General features: G+C 46.3%; 1 protein-coding gene across 1 annotated transcript in view; it reads right to left on the bottom strand.

Moving 5' to 3' along the window:
- Positions 1-4,405: 4,405 nt before the first annotated feature.
- Positions 4,406-23,279, bottom strand: part of commd10 (COMM domain containing 10) — a 39,353-nt gene continuing 20,479 nt past the window's right edge. The window contains exons 6-7 of the mRNA XM_012835913.3: positions 4,778-4,837; positions 4,406-4,672 (exon numbers count right to left, since the gene is read on the bottom strand). Coding sequence (XP_012691367.1) covers positions 4,634-4,672; positions 4,778-4,837 — 99 coding nt within the window. The 3' untranslated portion in view covers positions 4,406-4,633. The remainder of the gene's footprint in view (positions 4,673-4,777; positions 4,838-23,279) is intronic.

Genomic DNA, 23,279 nt, shown 5'->3' with positions numbered 1-23,279 from the left:
ATACCACATTTCATCATATTTGATAGAATGAAGGACCAATTAGTTGTGAATACTATCACCGAGTTTGATAGGTATTGGTCAGGTAATAGCCGAGTGACAGCTGATTTGCTTTCTGATTTGACAGTACTTCTTCGTGTTTTTTTCAGCGCCAGATAACCGAACAAAACTCTACTCACGCTTGCCTCACGGGTACAATACCACATTTCATCATATTTGATAGAATGGACAAATTAGTTGTGAATACTATCACAGAGTTTGAAAGGTATTGGTCAGGTAATAGCCGATTGAAAGCTGATTTGACAGTACTGCTGTGTGTTTTAAGCAAATAAAATGTGGAATGTCCTTATACGTGTTTAAGGAGGGGTTGTAAAGGTGCTCATATCTTCGGACTTCTTCTGTTATGTTTGTTCATAATCAACAAGAATAAGCTTGTGAGACAGTCTGCAGGATATTCATAAAAAAATGTGTCATTAGTATGAACAGTTGAGACAATTTAACGTCTCTTTCGACTTCCGGGTCACGACCTGGGAGGGAGGGATCTCAAGCATGCGCAAAGACGCAAAGTCCAGTTTCCTAATCCAATTCACCGTTTACATGCCGCGATGTCCGAATTATCAACCGGATCGGATCGAGTTTTCCAGGGGTGTTAATCGGATCGTTGTCGGACCGCAATTATTCAAACAAAGGTGTTTACATGAAACGGATAATTCGATTTCAGTCTGACAAAGCCAGTTAATCGAATGTATGTAACCACGGTCACTGTGAACTCTGGGCGGTGTCTATCTACACGTCTGCAGCACGGCTCCACATGGAAAAGAATTGCCAGCAGAATTGAAAAATCTTGTGTGTTTGTGAGACTTCACAAAGATGGAAAAGGATAGAGGAAGATCGGTGAGCAACTGGAAACCAGCCGAAACACAGCTGCAGCAGTAATCAGGAGGTATAGGATAGAACAGCACAGAAGAGCAGGTTACAACAACATGTCAATGAAACAATGTACAATGACAAATGCTCCATACACCTCCTGGAGAAGAACCGCTGGCCAGTCCTGTGAATTGTTTTGAGTGACGCCTTTGTCACAGGAATGTTGTATGTGCTGGGGAGTGTGCTTGTCTTTGGAAGCATGATAGAAATGGCCTTGTTGAAGGGGGCTGGACGGTTCTGTTCCTTCCCCAGCGTTCCAAAGCCACAATGTCGAGGCGCAGGGAGCCCCATTCCCAACCACACGCTCCCTCTCCTCCTTCTCCTCCTCCTGGAAAAAGCCAGTCAGTCCTGACTCTATGATGTCGTCCTCCGCTCCATGCAGCGCCACACCGCGCCACAAGGGGTGCCCAGCTGGAGCCCGCAGCCTGGATGGTGGAAACAAATAAATACAATGAGTCAGGACTTGATTGAGTGGCCTACAGGGTAAACAGTATGTGTGTGTGTACTTGTGTGTGTACTGCTGGTGCCATACTGTGCTCTCTCTCTCTCTCTCTCTCTCTCTCTCTCTTCCAACTTGGCATGCCTGCTCCTCCAACTCATCCATCTGTGCGGCCTTCTATTTACAGAACACACACACACACACACACACACACACACACACACACACACACAGGAGGGAGAATAGTACACATATCTACCGCTAAAATCCATGTCAAAGTCACTACTAAAATCTCACCCAACCTGTTAGAGAGGAAAAAGACTGATCCTACCTATGGTGGTGCATGAGTGTATGCTGTGTTCAAGCGTGATGAGTGCTGGCTGGGTGGCACAGTGTGTCTCAAGACACGGAGGGAGACATCTTCTCCAGGACGCTGGCTGGACACTTAAGGGCTTGTTCAAAACGCTTGGCTGCAATTCTATAACAACAAACAATAGCCACTATTTATTTTTCCTGTGGCTGACGCCAGTGCTCTCGATTTCAGCTGTTGTGCAGAGATTTCAGGCATGAGTGTGTGTGATTGCCCCGCAGCTCACGGCTGCATCAGGAGCCATTGTTTGGACACCACTCCGGTGGGAGAGGGGGGGGAAGAGAGCAGACAGGCTGGCTGTGTAAAAGGGCTGATGAGTCTGGACCAGCACTGTGTGTGTGTGTGTGTGTGTGTGTGTGTGTGTGAGAGAGAGAGTGTGTCCTGAGACCCAAGGTTGACCTTGTCCCAGCTGGGCTGTGCCTTCACTCACTGCTACTGAGTGGGCATGTGTTGGTTCGGCACGGCTGGGCTGTGGATTGACTCTCCACTTTTACTGTTGCATCACTTCATTCATCACAGGCTTCACATCGCCGTGGTAACACGGTTTGCCAACACCCGCTCCCTGTTGGGCAGCACTTAAATACACACACACACACACACACACACACACACACACACACACACACACACACACACACACACACACACACACACACACACACACACACACACACTCTTGGAGTGAGGCACTAAGATGAATCAAGTCTTATTGTGCTGTCCTAGATGCATGAAAGGCACTGTGTTGACTTTCTGGTGAGTCAGACTACTGATTAAGACAACAACAAAGCAGATTCCTCAAGACTAGAATCAAATTCTTAGTATTGTTTCTCATTTGTCTGCGCCATTTAATCACACTTATTTTGATAGTGTCTGCCTGGTTACAAGTAAAGAAATATGGCCCATTGGGCATAAAATAACAATATTAACAATAATAATAATAATAATAATAATAATAATAATAATAATCATTAGACACTTTTCTATTCAAATATCTGTGCTGGGGTCCCTTGGCACTGGGCACAACCATGTTTCCATGTCAACAGAAGAAGGCTGTCAATGTGCACCTTTTGACCTCTCCTCGATGGGACTGCTGTGTGTATAGAAACACAGCAGTCAGTGGAGAGAAGCATCCTGAGATTTCAGTGAGCTGTTCAAATACATTTCACAAAAAGATTTTCCCGCTTCTTTTCACGTGGCGTGGTTTTTTCGTTCTGATGCAGCAAGGCATTTCAATGAATAATTCTAAAACGAAAAAGCTTCAAACATGACAAAAATAGCACCGTTGTGTTCCAGACCCACAGCTTTATCCACATCTATCTTGAGATGGCGATCAAGACAGAGGGCCCTGCAGACTGTCCATTTCTTAGGGCTTATGGTTCAGAATCCAACCATTAGGCTTCTATACTAAACAGCCAAGTAGGCAACATTTCACAGTATAAATTAAATACACAAGCTGTTTCCTAATCCCACAATCTCACAATCCTAATTTCCTCAGGTTTACCGCGTACCATGACGTCACTGATCACACACACACATGGCTGTATGAGTGTGCATCACACAGCGTTCTAAGGTACACACTTTGAGAGCTGCGTGTCTGCTCTGCTGGAGCAGTTCAGCATGGTCCCTCTTGCGCTGCTGCCTCCGAGGCTCCATCTGCTCAGCCTGCTGGGTAACGCGGTCCTGCCTCCGGCTCCTTGTGTGCGTCTGTGTTTGTGCTCGTGAGGTTAGGGGGTGCATGTGGGGGGGGGTGGGGGGGTGGGTGTAAATTGGGCTAAGATGGCAGCTGTCTTCAGACGTGAGTGTTGGGTGTTAAATCTTGACAACAAGGTTGAACTCACAAGGCTCACTCTCTTTTTTTAACTGTGAGCTATTCCAGGTCAGAGGGGTAAAAGGAAAAAAGGAAAAACTGATAAAAAATGCAAATGCATGCATTGTTTTTATCACCCGACACGTGTGGGAGGTTAGCTTAATTAGCAGCATGTTACATCATCTGAACGGCACGCTTCCAAAGCTCTGTAGTCACAATATAGGTTAAGAGCTTCACCATGCCATACCTTCAGATGGATACCAACACGCTGGATGTCCCGTCTGACCAAAAGTGTCATCCTACCGTCAAAGAGTGTGAAGAGATGACAACCAGTTGATGAACAACATCAGAGCGTTAAGGGAGCCATGCTTCTAAAACAGCAGCTCCTCATGGTGTCATCATCGCTGTGGAGAGAGACGCCACATGTCCTGTGATGTTTCCCCGAATCCTCATCTCCTGATGAGGGCGGGTGAGACCTCCGGTTGGAGCTCTAGAGTCTAGACTGGAGCTGATGATTGCTGAGATTATGAGAGGCACTTGTGAAAGCTTGTGCCGGCATTGACACCTGCTAGACAAAAACACTGTTTAACACACAGTGGAGCAGTCAGATCAGAAAGCACTATATATCTGATATCAGAAGAGAAAGCATTATATATCTGAAGAGAAAGCACTATATATCTGATATCAGATCAGAAAGCACTATATATCTGATATCTGAAGAGAAAGCATTATATATCTGTTATCAGAAGAGAAAGCATTATATATCTGTTATCTGAAGAGAAAGCATTATATATCTGATATCAGAAGCACTACCATACAATAGGCCACCAAATGGCAAAAAACAGATCACGCATGACACTGAAAGTGAGAAAAAAAAGTCTTATTTATTTTTCTATACACAAAGAATGCACTCAACGTCAGGGTCTGAATACAAAATTATTAAAATACAAGAGCTGTTCAGAAGAACAATTCACATAATCATACAATAATTCATCAATTGTCTGTTTCTCCTGCTCAGCACACTGATAGCCCAGCCTCCAGTCCTTCCACTGGATGAAGGGGGCCGGGGAGGTGGGGAGGTGGGGAGGTGGCATCATGTGAGCGAGTCCAACTGACCTTGGATCATCTCCAGCTGCAAGAAAAAAAACAAAACAAAGAAGAAAACTGACAGTTTGTAACAAGAATAGAATCATGTCTTGGGCACATGAAACAAAACAGCAGCAGAGCGGGTAGTGACCTTGTGATAGAACTCCAGCAGCTGCTGATGGTTGAACTCCACGAGGACCTTCTCACGTTCCTGAAAGACAACAGGACAGGAGGGGAGATAATGAAACACTGTGCGGGTGTCGCTCCAACTCCCCTTCAGCTCCAGGCACAAGCACCCCCAGGGTTATCCCATGGCTCACCTTTCTACTCATGAGAAACAGAGATATCGAGAGAAAAGGTGAGACTTAAAATGTCTGCTGTTGAACGAGTCTCAACCCACAGGATTGTGAGCTCCATTTCAACATGGTGGAGCTGCCCATCATGTTATTCATTCAACCGAGTACTGCAGCACACATCACAACCCTTCGAATCTGAAGACATTATTCACAAAGGCAAATAGGCACAGAGCAAAGATTAGACTCTTAGTGAAGCTCGGAGGTGGAGAGTGGAGAGTGGCAACAGCCTTTCACAGAATCAGCGTCCAGCACTGGGGGTGGGGGGGGGGGGGGGGGGGGGGGGGGGGGGGGGGGTGGGGGGGCTGTGAAGGGATGTGAAGTGCCACAGGGAGAGATGGGGTGTCACAGCACATTAATGACATGGACATTAATTAGACCTTACATTATCATCATCCATAATTAAGAGCAAAAAAGGGGAAATGTTATCTTGGGCTGACCCCACGGGAGGCAGCCACACAAGAGGGAATCTGGGGCAGTTGACTGTTCACACAGCAACAACCATTTTGATATGGAAAAACCTCTCTCCGTAGATCAAGACTGTTCACACGGCAACAACCACGTTGATATGGAAAAACCTCTCTCCGTAAAACAAGGCTGTATTTCTGCCACGTTTGGACATGCTTACTGCATTAACAGCAGCAATGTGATAAATGAAATGAAATATGTTTTTAACATCGTGATGCTTTTCAGACACGAGCATATCAGCCCACATACAGACACACAGAGCACAAGGATGAAGTGGTTTGGGGAGCTAAACATCAAAGTCTTCACAACAACCCAATCCCATGACTTTCAGTGCAAAGACAGTGTGTGACTGAACCTAGGCGCTTCTGTGGTCATATCTCCCCCTGTCACACAGGACCACAGGCAAAAGTGCCTTCAAACTTGACTGTGGCCAAAGCAGCAGAGCAAAAGCCTAAGAGTACTCATGCGTCTCTCAGAACTGTCACAGTCAAACTGTGTCCTTGCATTAGTGTCATCCAGAGGGACATGCTGCGATGTGATGGATGGGCTTTCTGGAGGCTTTCTGTGTGTGTGTATGCGTGCGCATAGGAGGATGGGAATGTGCATGCCAAATGTCTAAATATGTGTGTACTGAAAATGCCCTACTATGCTATGCAAGTGTGAGTTTAAGTTCTTGCACATCTGTGACAGAAAGGGTATGTGTCCAAGCCAAGTTTTCAGGACGATTCATGTGAGTGTGTGATCTCTGTGTCTGTGGCTGTAGTCCCTTTTATACAGCCCATTCAAGGCAGAAAAGGTTGCACCTTTATTCCACCTCGCCATTCTGTATAAAAGGTACACACACAAAATGGGGGACCATTGTTGTTCTGCCTTTAATGCAGCAGCGGAGGTAGTCACAGAGCTGGATTAACGTCTGTGTAAAAGGGAGAGCCACCATGGCGGGGTAGGAGTGTGACGCAGCCTAGCAGCTAACCAAAATGCTGACACTAAGTGTATTGTTTTTGAAAGCAACAGGTAGGCTAGTTTATTCCGGAATTTGGAACGTCCAACGTGATATTTCCCAGCTCCGACTTTAATGTGTGTGAGCCAAAGGTAAACACAATAATGTGGTGATGACTCATCAGTGGATTCTCCTTCTATCTGCTGGGTACCAATAATTAGGTACGACATTTTTATTCTTCATTTTGCCACACTTCACCTATAAGCATCTTCTCACGCATTTACAAAAGTTTTGAACCTTTGATAGTTAAGGTCTCTGTTATAGTTATAGGTTCGTAGTCAAATTGATTAAATGTCGCACTTCACTGAAACCAGGGATATTTTTTTCTCCAAGTTTCGGAGTCACCGGTCTGTCTCAAGTGGCATTTCCAGTACAGTTTTCAGAGTTCAAAACATCCAAGTTCCAAGTGGTCTTGAACATGGCATCACAGATGCTGGGCCCTCATTTCAGGCAATGTGCAAAGCAACGAGCAAAGTCCATCACGCATGAACTACACATGTGCTTGCTCATGGTATTAAACTAGCTTTAGTTCATGTGCACTGGACTTTGCCCGTTGCTCTGCTCGATGCCCCTAATGTTAAACGGCACACTTCTGTTACTGGAACGCTGGCATGCTATCTCCAAACCCACACCTGGGCGGCAGAATGCCGGCATGCTATCTCCAAACCCACACCAGGGCAGCAGAATGCCGGCTTTGTGTGGTTCAGTGTTCAAACAAAGCCGGCATTCTTAGGATTGTTCTTAATGGCAATCTAACTGAATAACGGGGGGGTTGTCATAGTAACCTACATCTAGTAGGCCTAACTCACAAGGTGTCATCCTAGTAACCTATATCTAGTAGGCCTAACTCACAAGGTGTCGTCCTAGTAACCCACATCTAGTAGGCCTAACTCACAAGGTGTCGTCATAGTAACCTACATCTAGTAGGCCTAACTCACAAGGTGTCGTCATAGTAACCTACATCTAGTAGGCCTAACTCACAAGGTGTCGTCATAGTAACCTACATCTAGTAGGCCTAACTCACAAGGTGTCGTCATAGTAACCTACATCTAGAAGGCCTAACTCACAAGGAGCAGAAAGTGTGAAGGAGCGCTCTTGCTCACATAACAGCATGCGGCAAGTGACAAAGAGCTTGTGTGTCAGAAAGTGTCACACACGTCAGATTGTTTATATTTGTTCATACATTCGTTGTCACCCTGAGGAGTGATCAACGGTGACGTGTTCCTTTTAAGAGCCGAAAAAAACAATGCAACATCATACCCAGAATTACTAAGAGTTCAAAAATGCTGCTCTAAGAAAAGTGTTGCATGCATACGGCCCACACAATGCTGCCCATTAGTGATGGAATACCACTGGTCAGAATGCAGGAAGGATTCAGTTTTGGTGTTGGAAAGTTGAATGAGGATGCCATGAAAATATAAAGTACCAGCGAGTATCATAAGGGATTATTCTGATGCAGAGGAGAATGTGAAGGGTGCCCGTCCTGGCAACCGGCCTGCCATCATAAAATGTCTGCTCCACAATCTCTGAATTAAACATAGCGAGTTACAGTCGATTTTTCTCAGATGACATCTCTGTGCAAAGTATTCTCTCACAGACCGTCAATCCAGAGAGGGTGAGAAGAGAATGACATAAAAAGGCTCTTCTCATAAATTATTTGTCGTCGAGGGCAACAGTTTTCTGTATGTTTTTAAAATTTGCACACTTCCATGAAAGGAAAAAAAAAGTATACATGTCACTTGTCAGAGCAGCTTGTGGAATTGGCTAGAGAGAGAGAGAGAGAGAGAATAGCAGCAAGAGATGGAGAAAGAGAGAGGAGAGAAAGCTGGAGGAACAGACTTCACAGTGAATAAAGGGAAAGCAAGCTTGGATAGATCCACACATCAGAGCAGCCTTCAGAGATGCTCAGTGTGACAGAAACAGCAGCAACAGCAGCAACAGTAGCAGCATAATGGCCCAGAACACATCCATTTCCAGCGATGCTTTCCCACTTACACACACACAGCTTTAGGTACGGAACGGTTGGCCTGGAGATTTGAAATGTGCTGTTGGCTGGCATATGGTGAGTGCATCCAGAAAAAAAAACCACCACTTAGATCATTTCAGGGATTAAAAAGAGGTTCTGGCACACTTATCTTCTGTTTGGAGGGACAACTTCCTTTTAAAACCCAAATTACCATTAATAGCTGGAAAATGTAAAAAAACCAATCTATTTGATTTTGAAGTCCAACAATCAGCTTCTGGAGAGGACCTCTATCCATCAGTCCAACTGATATGTAAACTAGTAAAGACAGGACATCATGCCACCCACCTGATACAGGTATTGAAATCAGACACTGCCTGTTGTGGCCTACCTCTTAAAAGATGCCAATGCCAGCCTCTGATTCCCAACTCCCACTTCCTTCACCGGAGCATTACGATCTAAAAAGACAACTGTCACCTAACAGAACTGCAACACCTAGTATGTTTCAAACAGAGCACAGTTTTCTTTCTTATTTATTCACCATTAGGGAGGGGCTGTAATGTGTACTAGTGCAGATTCATAACCACATATACTCTCTCTTTGTATATGTATATAGATATGGTCATTCAGAACTGAATATCAGTACTGAAGCACTACAAAATAATGCTCAGGGAAAATGACAGCCCCTACAAGCCAATCCGACTTCTACTTAAAGAACAAAATAGCGTTGGGAAACAATGAAAACAAATGGGTTGTTTTGGACTCTCATGCAGATCAGGCTCCCAGCCTCGTGAGAGACTTAGGCATGTAAACTTTACTGACCTAAATCGTACTGCACATCAAGAAAGACGGACATGGAGTATGGAGACTACTGAGACACTCAAGAGCCAAGGCTGAAGCAGGAGGAGGCAACAGGAGGAACAGGCATGGTGTTTCTCTAAAACATGACAACAGAAAAGTATCAAACTGGAGGATTAGAGAGGATTTCTCTGGTAGACATGCCCTCTGTTGTGTGACATGCTGAATGCCATGGACATGGATGGTTCCTCGTAGACATGTCCAATGTGGGGTAGACAAGAGGCTGTTGTGGAATAGGCCGTCCCCCAGGCTGAAACCAGATTAGGAGGACACTGGGGTTCAAACCCTGTAGGCACCCTAAGGTGACACAACCAACCACACATGTGCTAGAGAAAAGGTGCCAGAGACTACAGCAAATAAAGCACACGATACACTGAAACCTTCCCACAACACAGCCTAATAATACCTCGCCAGCCTTAACAAACCACCACTTGTGAGCACTTAGTAGCACTTAGGGTTATGCTCTGGGCGTCTTCCTTCCTCTGTTTTGTTGAATTAGGCCAACGACACGACACCATGCATGGGGTGTTGTCTAGGGCCACTGGGTGCCCCAAGCACACGTCTGAGTATGAGCCCCCTAACTCTGACCCTCACCGTCTAGACATCTACAAAGGGTATCTGTCAAGTGAACCTTCGATTTTTAAAAGTACAGAATAAAGTGCATACTATATTTGATGTAGTGGCCAGCATGTTTTTGCATGTATACATCATGACCAGAATTGTAATTATTACAAATGTGTGTGTGTGGACACCTTAAACAGAAAAATGTAAGAAGATATTTTGTAAGGCAAGTCACTGTCATCTTCATATTGGGATGAACTGATCCAACCTTCTTTAGTAGGCCTACTTATTGCGATGCATTTAGAACCTTAAGAAAATAGTTGTATTTGGTCTGCTAGCTTTAAAAATAGAGAACTTTATTACATTGTTAATCCACAGCCTTGGCTACAACCTAGGCTATGTTAAAGCTTTGTACACAACCATATTATATACAATATCTGAATAATCTGACTATTAAATAAATAAGCACTTAACTCAATCGCGTTGATATAGCCATTGTGGAATAGAATGCACACATCTACATCCTGCAACAGTACCTCCACCTCTGCACCGGTGAAGTTAGATCTGCGTTTACTCGAGCGGTGCTCGCTTTCCGCTTTGACATGACTCGCTTTCGAGTTGCATTTGCGTGGATTCGGTCGATTCCGACTGTGCACGTCACTACGGTTGCGTGCCCTTATAAGGAGCTGGCGGGGCGTGTATGTATGCAAATCCAGCTGCACGAGAACGCGCTTTCAATTTAAGAAACCTCTTCCGGGGAGCACAGCTCAGAACACTTCATGAATCCAGCGGATATGTTTTTCTTACGTTGTTTTTCCGAAGTCCGTAAGAAACATTTCAGAAGAAACTTCAGAAAAAGTTTGAGAATGAGGTCCAATGTTGGCAAACCTTTCAGGACAAGAAGGCATCTGGACATCTGATCTGCGTGACAGATGTTGGCAGTCTGGAAGTACTTCATCATGTACAAATTGTGTTGCAGACTGTAGAATATGCTCTGTGAGTTAATCAAGATAACAAAGAGCAACCCAATTAAACATCTTAAATGACCATAGACATCACAAAAGCTGCCAGTAATAAATGCGTATCAGCATCGTTCACACAATTAACCCTCCAAACAATCCTGGGGAAAGATGATGCCTCAACCAAGAGATCAACCAAGATCACAGAAAACCAAGAAGGCCCAGGACTAGTACTCAATCCTGGAGAAAGATGATGCCTCAACCAAGATCACTGAAGACCAAGAAGGCCCAGGACTAGTACTCAATCCTGGAGAAAGATGATGCCTCAACCAAGATCACTGAAGACCAAGAAGGCCCAGGACTAGTACTCAATCCTGGAGAGAGATGATGCCTCAACCAAGAGATCAACCAAGATCACTGAAGACCAAGAAGGCCCAGGACTAGTACTCAATCCTGGAGAAAGATGATGCCTCAACCAAGATCACTGAAGACCAAGAAGGCCCAGGACTAGTACTCAATCCTGGAGAGAGATGATGCCTCAACCAAGATCACTGAAGACCAAGAAGGCCCAGGACTAGTACTCAATCCTGGAGAGAGATGATGCCTCAACCAAGAGATCAACCAAGATCACTGAAGACCAAGAAGGCCCAGGACTAGTACTCAATCCTGGAGAGAGATGATGCCTCAGTGCACCCTTAGATATTAGTATGTGAACAGTATGATATCTGCAGTCTATCACACCAATTGTCTTTATTAGATGTTTCCACACAACCAAATACAGTAATGCGTTTGAACAAGACATTCAGTTAGGTTAGCTTTAGGCAATAAGGCTTTTCCATAATAGTGATGACAACCACACAGTTACCAAGCTCACATTTCCTTCTACCAGCAAAACCTCAACATTTTAAGAGGAAAGAGGCACTTATGCACTGCCACGTGGTAAAGTTACAGTAATAGCATTTAAGTTAGAGTTTAAGTGCTTTTAAAACACAATCAGTGTTGGTTGTGTACATTAGAAAACCACACCAATCTTTCCTGGAAGAGCTCTTTATATTTAATATACAATATATCTTTATCTACTATATATAATACGTTTTGTGCAGATTTTAAACGGGAAGATATTTGATAGTCGAGTCTAAGCAGTTTTCTTTTATGCTAGACACTGATATGTACGCATATGTGCTGTACATTTTGTTTATATACACTAACCTCATAGGCTGGTTATCAGCTGGTTTGGCAACAGTTTGTCATTGCTTAGCAAAATTTCCAAAAGAATTTCCTTTTTCTGTTACTGTGTACACCTACAGATGTGGCTGTGCATATGTGTTAATATATTCGTACATATGCACACACAAGAGCTAAGTAGGCTTTGAGGTCAATATTTGCGGGGGGATGCGGACATTCCTGGTGCAGGGAAAGCTAAAGGAGGGTGCTACCGCTTCAGTGGTCTGCTCTTGATAGTGTTGATAGTGTTTTTTGCTTTATGCATATCTTCTTGATATGCATAAAATTCAGTATTTGTACATGTCTAAATTCCTCCCAGTGCTTGTGCTGACATATACACACACGCACACACACGCACGCACACACACACACACGGGTGGATACCCCAGAGAGACGACCACACTCACGGATGCAGACATGTAGGTTTTTCCGCCCTGGATGTCTACTCCTCCCCCAAACGGGGTTAATTATGAATAAATAAAAATTCCCCTCCATTCTTGGTTAAATGGTTTCCATGGACACCAGTCTTTGTCAGAACCTCTCCTCTCTTGCCATACACTGCTGTCTGTCAGTCGGATAAAATGTCAAGCTCCTTTTGTGCAAAGCTGGCTTTGTCGCTCTGACAAAATGTGCCCACAAGTTTTATTTTGTTGGTATGTGTGCGCTTTCTGTTGTCTTTGTGTGAGTCATTAGGGTGGGTGGATTTTTGGGGCGATCGAAAAAGAGCAATTGATATTCTGAACAATTGGGCAATGCAAACGCAGGGAGGCCAGCCAGCGCCTGTCATGCCAGATTAGGCTTCTGCCTGCACTCAGGTACAGGGGGGATGACTAATGCAGAGGAGCTAAGCTCCACAGTGTGCCTCTCTGAGCCTCCTTCACAATGAGCTGGGCTTCTCTCTGCCCTCTTCCCAAGGATCCTACGCCACTGACATGCAAGCAAGGTGTTGAGGCATGGCATTTGAGACCAAGACATACCAGGTCCTAATAAACAAAAGGCATATAAATACATAAACAACAAACTATTCAGACCAAAATAAACACACACACAGAGAAAATAATTAAATAAATGAAAACACCCAAACAACAGTGTTCCTCTGTGGAGATAAACAGAGAAGAATACATTCATACCGCTTTTAGAAGAGGACCAAACATATCAAACAATACCCGTCCCACGCACTGATGCTATTCACAGGAACGTCACTCCATAAGTATAAACACACACCCTGAAAAAATAAACACAAACCTGAGCTATCTGAGGTTGTGTGTTTGAGAAGTGTGTGTGTGTGTGTGTGTGGGGGGGGGGGGGTTGTTGACAGACAGACAGACAGACAGACAGACAGACAGACAGACAGACAGACCTGCACATGTCTGAGCCAAATGCCAGGGTATTTTGTTTTTGGCAAGAAGAGTGTAAACACAAAGAGAGCATGCTCCAACATCAGCTGCACGGAACAAAAGGAGACATTTTGAAACGGCAGCCGTGAACAGGAGGAAAAGATCACCCATGATTCCTCTTTTTTTTGTTTAACACTTCACACACACCTTCCCTTACACATGCGTGGTCACACACACAAGACGCTGGACTGAGGACCGTTACACATGCGTGGTCACACACACAAGTCGCTGGACTGAGGACCGTTCTTTAAACGCAGGGAGACGGGGGACAGAGAGGACTGGGTGAGGTTGAGGCGCTGTGGGTGTGGGGGGACAGAGAGGACTGGGTGAGGTTGAGGCGCTGCGGGTGTCGGGGGACAGAGAGGACTGAGTGAGGTTGAGGCGCTGTGGGTGTGGGGGACAGAGAGGACTGGGTGAGGTTGAGGCGCTGTGGGTGTGGGGGACAGAGAGGACTGGGTGAGGTTGAGGCGCTGTGGGTGTGGGGGACAGAGAGGACTGGGTGAGGTTGAGGCGCTGTGGGTGACGGGGGACAGAGCTGTGGGTGACGGGGGACAGAGAGGACTGGGTGAGGTTGAGGCGCTGTGGGTGTGGGTGGACAGAGAGGACTGGGTGAGATTAAGGCGCTGTGGGTGTGGGCGGTGGCTCAGAGACAGCTCTGATAATGTCCTCTTTATGTGACAGAGCAAGAGACACACACCACACACTCTCCATTGGTTTTAGGAGGACATAAAGCCAAACAGACAGAAACATGTTGGAGTGTCAATGTGTGCACTGATGTACAGGAAGCTGGGGACATCTTGGCCGTCACACCTTTTTCCTTAGTCACCAAAACCACCCTGATAAATGTGTGTGTGTGTGTGTGTGTGTGTGTGTGTGTGTGTGTGTGTGTGTGTGTGTGTGTGTGTGTGTGTGTGTGTGTGTGTGATGGGGGGGTACAAAACAATCAGATTGATGGTGTGACTTTTGTGGAGCTGAAATGCACAACATGGCAGGACATAGTTGCTATGGTACCTTGTCAGTGTAAAAATCCAAGGGCAGACAATATGCTATAGGACCTAACCCCACAGAGACACTTCTCTCATTCTCCAGTCATCTATGAGTTCATGAAATGGTTCCTCTCCCATATAACTGGTCTGTGCACCTGGACCAAACAAAGAGTCAACCTACAGTAGACTGAAGCAGACTCCGGCGCTGTTCTGGGACCAGACTCCACTGTAAGAGACAGAATCCTCATTGTGAGGGTAACTACACTGGAGGATAGAACACATGGCACAATTCATTCTGTTCATGGACTACTTTCTGGAAAATATAATCTTCTACTTTCAGTTCATGTTGGAAGTTTTCTGAAACAATATTGTTTCTCTGTGAAACTTTTTTATTTTATAATAAAAAGCTTTGGCCATCAATGCAAGATTCTTATATTCACGTTTAGAAGTTTAGTTGTAAGGTATAGACTGATCACTTTGGTTTCTAAACAACAATAGTTGAATAGTTGAAAATAGCAAAAAGCCTGTATCTACACATTAGACGTGTTACTGTTGTATACATTTTGCTGATATAGTCACATGTGTAAAGCATGTCTGGACAACTAGTTTGACAATTTGGATATTTATTTTGAGTTGTAGTGCCACCTACATAATTCAAATGTGTCAGTGTGTGTGTGTGTGTGTGTGTGTGAGAGAGAGTGTGAATTTCCATAACCGGCTTTAACAACACATAGTTCATGGACATGGTCAGCCATCACACAATGTGGTGCTTGATAACAAATTCTTTGTGTCTAAGGTGGGAGTCTGGGTGTGTGATGTGACAGTATAATCTATATGTATGCATGTGAAGAAATACAATGTGTGTGTGTGAGTAGAGGTCAAATTCACTCTCAATTTAGATTCATTTAAATAACAAGATCAGGGGTCTCATCAGGGGTCTGCAAGAGGCGAAACCCACACACACACACACACACACACACACACACGCACACAAAAACCCACACACGCACGCACATGCACACACACGCATGCCCAGACACAGCAACAACAGAAGGGACACGTTTCAGAAAATGTAACATAAATAAATCAAAAGTGAGCTTCAGCACTGAACATCAAGGTTTAACTTGGGCGGTCGACAGAAAGTGTCCTGCAGATTTAGCAACGTGTGCTCTTCTTCCAACTGCGGTGTTCACTGCCAGCACGTCTTTGTTAATTGTTCCGTGCCTGGCCCAGTCTGCTGTGTGCTCCAATGCTCTGAGCACTGTGACAACAGGTTCTTTGTGGAGGAGGAGAGCAGTCGAGTCGGCCCACACCTCATCATTTCTTTAATAAAACCGAACGGATGAAGTCATCAGCGGCTGACCTGGCCAACCCAGTGACCCTTACCCATGATGACAAACCACATCCTTCCCTGTGGTTTCTGTCAGAGTGGAGGGGAGAGAGAGAGAGAGGGAGCGAGGGGGGAGGAGAGAAGGAAAGAGAGAAGAGAGAGGTGAGAGTATACAAAAAGAGTGGAAGAGAAGATGTATGTGAGAATCACTCCGTCAGAGTCTACGCCAGCACTGACCTCCAACACAAACAACCCAACACATCGGAGTCCTGACCACAGCACAGACCTCCAACACAAACAACCCAACGCATCGGAGTCTACGCCAGCACAGACCTCCAACACAAACAACCCAACGCATCGGAGTCCTGACCACAGCACAGACCTCCAACACAAACAACCCAACACATCGGAGTCCTGACCACAGTCTACGCCAGCACAGACCTCCAACACAAACAACCCAACGCATCGGAGTCCTGACACAGTCTACGCCAGCACAGACCTCCAACACAAACAACCCAACGCATCGGAGTCCTGACACACGCTAGCACAGACCTCCAACACAAACAACCCAACACATCGGAGTCCTGACCACAGCACTGACCTCCAACACAAACAACCCAACGCATCGCAGTCCTGACACAGTCTACGCCAGCACAGACCTCCAACACAAACAACCCAACACATCGGAGTCCTGACCACAGCACTGACCTCCAACACAAACAACCCAACACATCGGAGTCCTGACCACAGCACTGACCTCCAACACAAACAACCCAACACATCGGAGTCTACGCCAGCACTGACCTCCAACACAAACAACCCAACACATCGGAGTCTACGCCAGCACTGACCTCCAACACAAACAACCCAACACATCGGAGTCCTGACCAGTGACACAGCAGCTGCAGACTGCTTTTTATGAACAAAGAAAAGGAAGAAAAGAAAAAGAGAAAATGATGAATACATTTCCCATGGTTCACTATGGTCCTGCATAGCTAGCTCCAGGAGCCTGGTGGGCAAGTGTCTATGTGTCTGGACACACAGAGGAAGAGGAGGGGCGGGGGGGGACGACTAATAATGAAAAAAGTGAGGAGAAGGAGGAGAAAGGAGGAGAAAGGAGACGCATGCTGATTTCATGTTGATTAGGCAAGCGCTTATCTTTCTACAACTTTTCAGCGCGATGGTCGGTCACGGGCTGAGAGGGAAAGTTCATGACAAAGATCTCAATTGTCTGTTCCCTGGCAGAGCAGCACAGAGAGCTCTTTCAACAGCCCCTAGAAGCCCAACGCAGGACACACATCCAAACATAGACCTCCAGATGCCCACACACACATTAACACATCAACATGAAGATTATCACACGAACAAATGATACCAACTGCCATAAATAATGATCACTCGTCAATACAAATTCAGTCCCTCACTCGCACAAACATGTTTACAGGAACACGGGTACAAATATTCAATCACTCTTGATACAGACAGAGTTAGCCAGCTCTACAGTCAGCTTGTAAAATAATGTTAAAGATAATAATAATTGAAAAAAAAAAAAAAAATCAGTCAAGAGATACAGGCTTTAAACACTCTCCTCACTGTCACCACTGTTAAACAACATTTGATGTTCCTGAATCCTGCACTGAGGCCAGAAATCAAGCCCAAAAAGACAAAGAGCAGACTGTTCTCTGAATCAGTGGTCCCGCATAAAAAAGATACTGGAACCGTCAGTCAAAACAGGCCTATGCACACACCTCGAAAAGATGTGTGGTAAACTCAGGACAAGGTTAACCCCTAGTAGGATGCTGGCCGCTAGACATGTGTATCATTTTATCAGCATGAGAGAACAAAATGGCCCCCTGTGGTACAGACTGCTTTTAATCAACAATCTGCAGTTTCCCTCTATGTTATGCTACGAGGCAGAAAGAAAGGAAGACGACTAAAAAACAAAGACTGAAGGAAAGAGCTTTAAGGGTTTGGCATGAATGAGGACAAACCAGATGCTGCACCAGTGCGCTGGCTCCAGGGCTCAGTGGCTCAGTCTATCTCTCCACCTCTCCCTCTCCCACTCCCACTCATACTGACTTGCCTTTACTGTAATCAGATTTGACACACTACCGTTAATTGGAGGAGGGGGGAAACATCTACACATTTGCATCTTCTCCACCAGTGACAAGTGAAGGATGGAGTGAGAGAAGACAAACAGATCAGATTGTGTGTACGCTCAAACACACACACACACACACACACACACACACTCACTCACTCACTCACTCACTCACTCACTCACTCACAACACACACATCTATTCCCAATGACAGTGGCCCTGCCCAGATCAGATTGTGTGTACACTCACACACACACACACACACACACACACACACACACACACACACACACTCACTCACTCACTCCAACACACACATCTATTCCCAATGACACTGGCCCTGCCCAGATCAGATTGTGTGTACACTCAAACACACACATAAACACACCCATAAACACACACATAAACACACACACACACACACACACACACACACACACACACACACACACACACACACACCTATTCCCAATGACACTGGCCCTGCCCATTCCGCATGAAGCACAAGAGACAAGCCATCGTGGTCAGCACATACAAGTCACACCTTCAACCGCCAAGAACACTTTCACACTTACTGTAATGTGCTTTTAAGACTCATCAATCGCCTCCAATCAGCTTTGATGAAGATATCCTCCCTTCCAGTAATTTGGAGTGAAAGTAGGTCAGTGTGTCACTGAGGTGCTGTGTTTACCTGCTGGTACAGGGCTGTGCTTTGTGTATATGCTCTACTACAACCTGCTGGTACAGGCCTGTGCTGTGTGTATCTACTACAACCTGCTGGTACAGGGCTGTGTGTGTATATGCTACCACAACCTGCTGGTACAGGCCTGTGCTGTGTGTATCTACTACAACCTGCTGGTACAGGGCTGTGTGTGTATATGCTACCACAACCTGCTGGTACAGGGCTGTGTGTGTGTATGTGCTCTACTACAACCTGCTGGTACAGGGCTGTGTGTGTGTATCTACTACAACCTGCTGGTACAGGGCTGTGTGTGTGTATCTACTACAACCTGCTGGTACAGGGCTGTGTGTGTGTATATGCTCTACTACAAACTGCTGGTACAGGGCTGTGGTGTGTGTGTATATGCTCTACTACAACCTGCTGGTACAGAGCTGTGCTTTGTGTGTGTATCTACTACAACCTGCTGGTACAGGGCTGTGTGTGTGTATATGCTCTACCACAACCTGCTGGTACAGGGCTGTGTGTGTGTATATGCTCTACTACAACCTGCTGGTACAGGGCTGTGTGTGTGTATATGCTCTACTACAACCTGCTGGTACAGGGTGGTGCAGAAAGGGCAGAAATGGCTCGACAGGAATAGTGATAAAGACAAGAAACTACTGAAATCGTTTATTATCTCTGTGCAATAACCACCAGATAGATTTATAAGGACATTCCAAAATTCCATAAAGGTACCAGATCTACAGATACAATTCAAATTAAATGCTGTGTGCTCCTTGCTAACTCCACTGATTTAATTTGTATTACATAAGAATGAATTGTTAAATACATCAGAAAATGCAATTAGCATGCAGCCCAGTGACTGCATGACATGGGTGTTTAATTAGACCATATGTGCAGTGCTGCTAGTCTAGCGAGGTTTAGAAATTAGCATCATCACAACTGGCTACACAGACCTACAAACTCATACATGCACATGTGCTGACATGCACCCACACCAACATCAACACACACACGCACGCACACACGCACACGCACACGCACACGCACACGCACACGCACACGCACACACAAACATCAACACACGCACACGCACACCCACACCCACATGAACACACACACACACACACGTAACATTTGTATTTTTAGATCCTTGCTTTCATACTCGTAGGCCAATCACTGTAGCTGGGTTTCGCCCACCTATTTCCCCCGGCTCGGTGTTCGATGGGATGCTGTTGGCTCCGCTGGCGGTCTAGGTGTTAGACACATTGTCAGTGGGTGCTTAAATTAGCTCCCAAAAACCGCCAGCTAGCTGACAGCTGAGCTGCTGACGGCTATGGTATCAGTAATGTTCGTTAGCTGACAGTAAACATGTCCCCCTCGTTACAACCAACAGCCATTGAGAGATAACAATGAAATGGAGTTAAACGGCTCACTAACTTTAACTGAAAAGGCATGTAGCAACTGGTTAAAGGCTGATCCATTCACTTATAGGCCACTTAGCCTTTCCCTTTCTCCTCTACCCCTCAACCCCTGCTTCTCTCTCTTCGTTTCTCTTTCCTCCTTTTTTCCCTCCCTCTCTCCCTTCCCATCCAACCTGCCCTTCACCATCTCCCATCATCATTTCTTCCCTCTCGACCTCCCCTACATAGGGTGGGCCATCCCCATTAGTGGCTCTCATTGCAGGATGAGATTAAGGGGTCGTTAGCATACAGGAGGGCCTTGTGCTAATTATTCCGCATTGCTAATTACTTCTCTGTGTGCTTGTGCGGGGCAGAAAGTGGGGCAGTGAGAATATGGGTCAGCAAACCAGAAGAACTCTGGGGAGACTGGTGTACGGGCCTCAGGTAAACGTGTAGACTCAGATACATTGGAGATCTATTTTCTAAACTTATACTTGGAGAGGGTCTTTGATATGGAGAACCCTAGGACTCCAACCCAATACTCCAGTGAACAACACCTTCTGGACAAACCAAGAGCAACAAATCTGGAATTATATTAAGTATAGCGTACATTACTGAACCTTACCTCTCCAAAAATCTTTAGGTTAACAAAAAACAAAGGAATAAACATTTCTAAATATTGCCTACGCCAGGCAACAGACAATATCAGTCACCATGTCTGGTTGAAGACAGCGACATAGCTGTGTGGTAGCCATAAGGTGGCAGACCTTTGAGAGTTCAACTCTGTCGAGGATCTCGCTTCTTCCAGGAAAAAGAAGGGAAAGATGCTGTTTCCACGGAGATCTCCTCCTCCTCGGAGGAGGACGGGAGGATGGTAAATGGAGGGGAGGGCGTTGGCTAGCCTTTCAGTCCACTTTAGCCCTGGAGTGGGCTCAGACATGCACTGCTTCACTGGCCCGGGATAATGCTCCTTAGAAAGTGGAGCAGGAGATAGTGTACGTTGGCCACGAAACAGCCCCATAGGTTGGGTTTGTTAATGATTCATGTGGCTCGCTGTCAATTATTTAGCATTGACTGTTGCTGGGCATCCTGCAAAATCATTTCAGGTCAATATAGGCAAGAAGACAGATTGGTCCAATTCTCCAAGGGTATGGGGAGGTTTCAGAGCAAAAGCAGAGAGGTGGAAGATGTTTTTAGACTTTAGTTTTTAAAGGCTTTTCCCTTTGCAAAATCTGGAATTTCTCCAATATGTGTCTTTGCTTTTTTCGACACGACAAGACAACGCGTTTGCTGAAGAAAGCTGAGGCTTAACATCACTCCGAAAGCCTTTAAGGGTGACTGCTGAAAGCAAACTAAAAGTGAAGAAGAAATGGCTTCCTTTGAAGAGATTTTTTTCCCTGCAGCACAACTGTGACTAAAAGGATTCTGGTGTGAGTTCACGCCAGGCTGGCACAGAAGAGCTCCTGGCCAGGATAATTACCAAGAGGAGAAGATTTCTCCTTTTCTCCTTCTTTCTCTTTTTGCCCTCTCTCACTCCAGTCACCCTTCTTTCTTGGTATACTCTCTCTTTTTTTCTTGTGAATCCTATCTCTTACTTCTGCCTACACACCAGTGAGCTCTTCTGCTGGCTGGGCTTCTGAGGCAGAGGCCTTATCAGAGCCTCACAGGACCCGGGGACGACTGACGGGCCACCGCTCCAATCCCTCTACTCATCATTAGCGAGCTGACACAGCCATATGGGCATCACATTCAAAAGCTCATTTAAGGAGACACATCCTGAAAGTCATGTTCCACAACTAAGACATCATGTGTCTGGAAACTCCAGAACCAGACAAACAAATTCAAGTCCATGAGAGAGAGGATGCAAATTGGTCCTGAGCCACAGTAGTGTTGTATGGGAGAGGCCCGAGTCCTGAGCCACAGTGGTGTTGTATGGGAGAGGCCCGAGTCCTGAGCCACAGTAGTGTTGTAGAGGAGAGGCCCGAGTCCTGAGCCAGAGTAGTGTTGTAGGGGAGAGGCCCGAGTCCTGAGCCACAGTAGTGTTGTATGGGAGAGGCCTGAGCCACAGTAGTGTTGTATGGGAGAGGCCCGAGTCCTGAGCCACAGTAGTGTTGTAGGGGAGAGGCCCGAGTCCTGAGCCACAGTAGTGTTGTATGGGAGAGGCCTGAGCCACAGTAGTGTTGTATGGGAGAGGCCTGAGCCACAGTAGTGTTGTATGGGAGAGGCCTGAGCCACAGTAGTGTTGTAGGGGAGAGGCCCGAGTCCTGAGCCACAGTAGTGTTGTATGGGAGAGGCCTGAGTCACATTAGTGTTGTATGGGAGAGGCCTGAGCCACAGTACTGTTGTATGGGAGAGGCCCTAGTCCTGAGCCACAGTAGTGTTGTATGGTAGAGGCCCGAGCCACAGTACTGTTGTTTGGGAGAGGCCCGAGCCACAGTACTGTTGTATGGGAGAGGCCTGAGCCACAGTAGTGTTGTATGGGAGAGGCCCGAGTCCTGAGCCACAGTAGTGTTGTATGGGAGAGGCCCGAGTCCTGAGCCACAGTAGTGTTGTATGGGAGAGGCCCGAGTCCTGAGCCACAGTAGTGTTGTATGGGAGAGGCCCGAGTCCTGAGCCACAGTAGTGTTGTATGGGAGAGGCCCGAGTCCTGAGCCACAGTAGTGTTGTAGGGGAGAGGCCCGAGTCCTGAGCCAGAGTAGTGTTGTAGGGGAGAGGCCCGAGTCCTGAGCCACAGTAGTGTTGTATGGGAGAGGCCTGAGCCACAGTAGTGTTGTATGGGAGAGGCCCGAGTCCTGAGCCACAGTAGTGTTGTAGGGGAGAGGCCCGAGTCCTGAGCCACAGTAGTGTTGTATGGGAGAGGCCTGAGCCACAGTAGTGTTGTATGGGAGAGGCCTGAGCCACAGTAGTGTTGTATGGGAGAGGCCTGAGCCACAGTAGTGTTGTAGGGGAGAGGCCCGAGTCCTGAGCCACAGTAGTGTTGTATGGGAGAGGCCTGAGTCACAGTAGTGTTGTATGGGAGAGGCCTGAGCCACAGTACTGTTGTATGGGAGAGGCCCTAGTCCTGAGCCACAGTAGTGTTGTATGGTAGAGGCCCGAGCCACAGTACTGTTGTTTGGGAGAGGCCCGAGCCACAGTACTGTTGTATGGGAGAGGCCTGAGCCACAGTAGTGTTGTATGGGAGAGGCCCGAGTCCTGAGCCACAGTAGTGTTGTATGGGAGAGGCCCGAGTCCTGAGCCACAGTAGTGTTGTATGGGAGAGGCCCGAGTCCTGAGCCACAGTAGTGTTGTATGGGAGAGGCCCGAGTCCTGAGCCACAGTAGTGTTGTAGGGGAGAGGCCCGAGTCCTGAGCCACAGTAGTGTTGTATGG

Source organism: Clupea harengus, chromosome 7 (assembly GCF_900700415.2).
Source record: "Clupea harengus chromosome 7, Ch_v2.0.2, whole genome shotgun sequence".
NCBI classification, from domain to species: Eukaryota; Metazoa; Chordata; class Actinopteri; order Clupeiformes; family Clupeidae; genus Clupea; species Clupea harengus.
The sequence above is the reverse complement of the archived record's forward strand: the minus strand, read 5'-3'. Positions and strand labels throughout refer to the sequence as shown.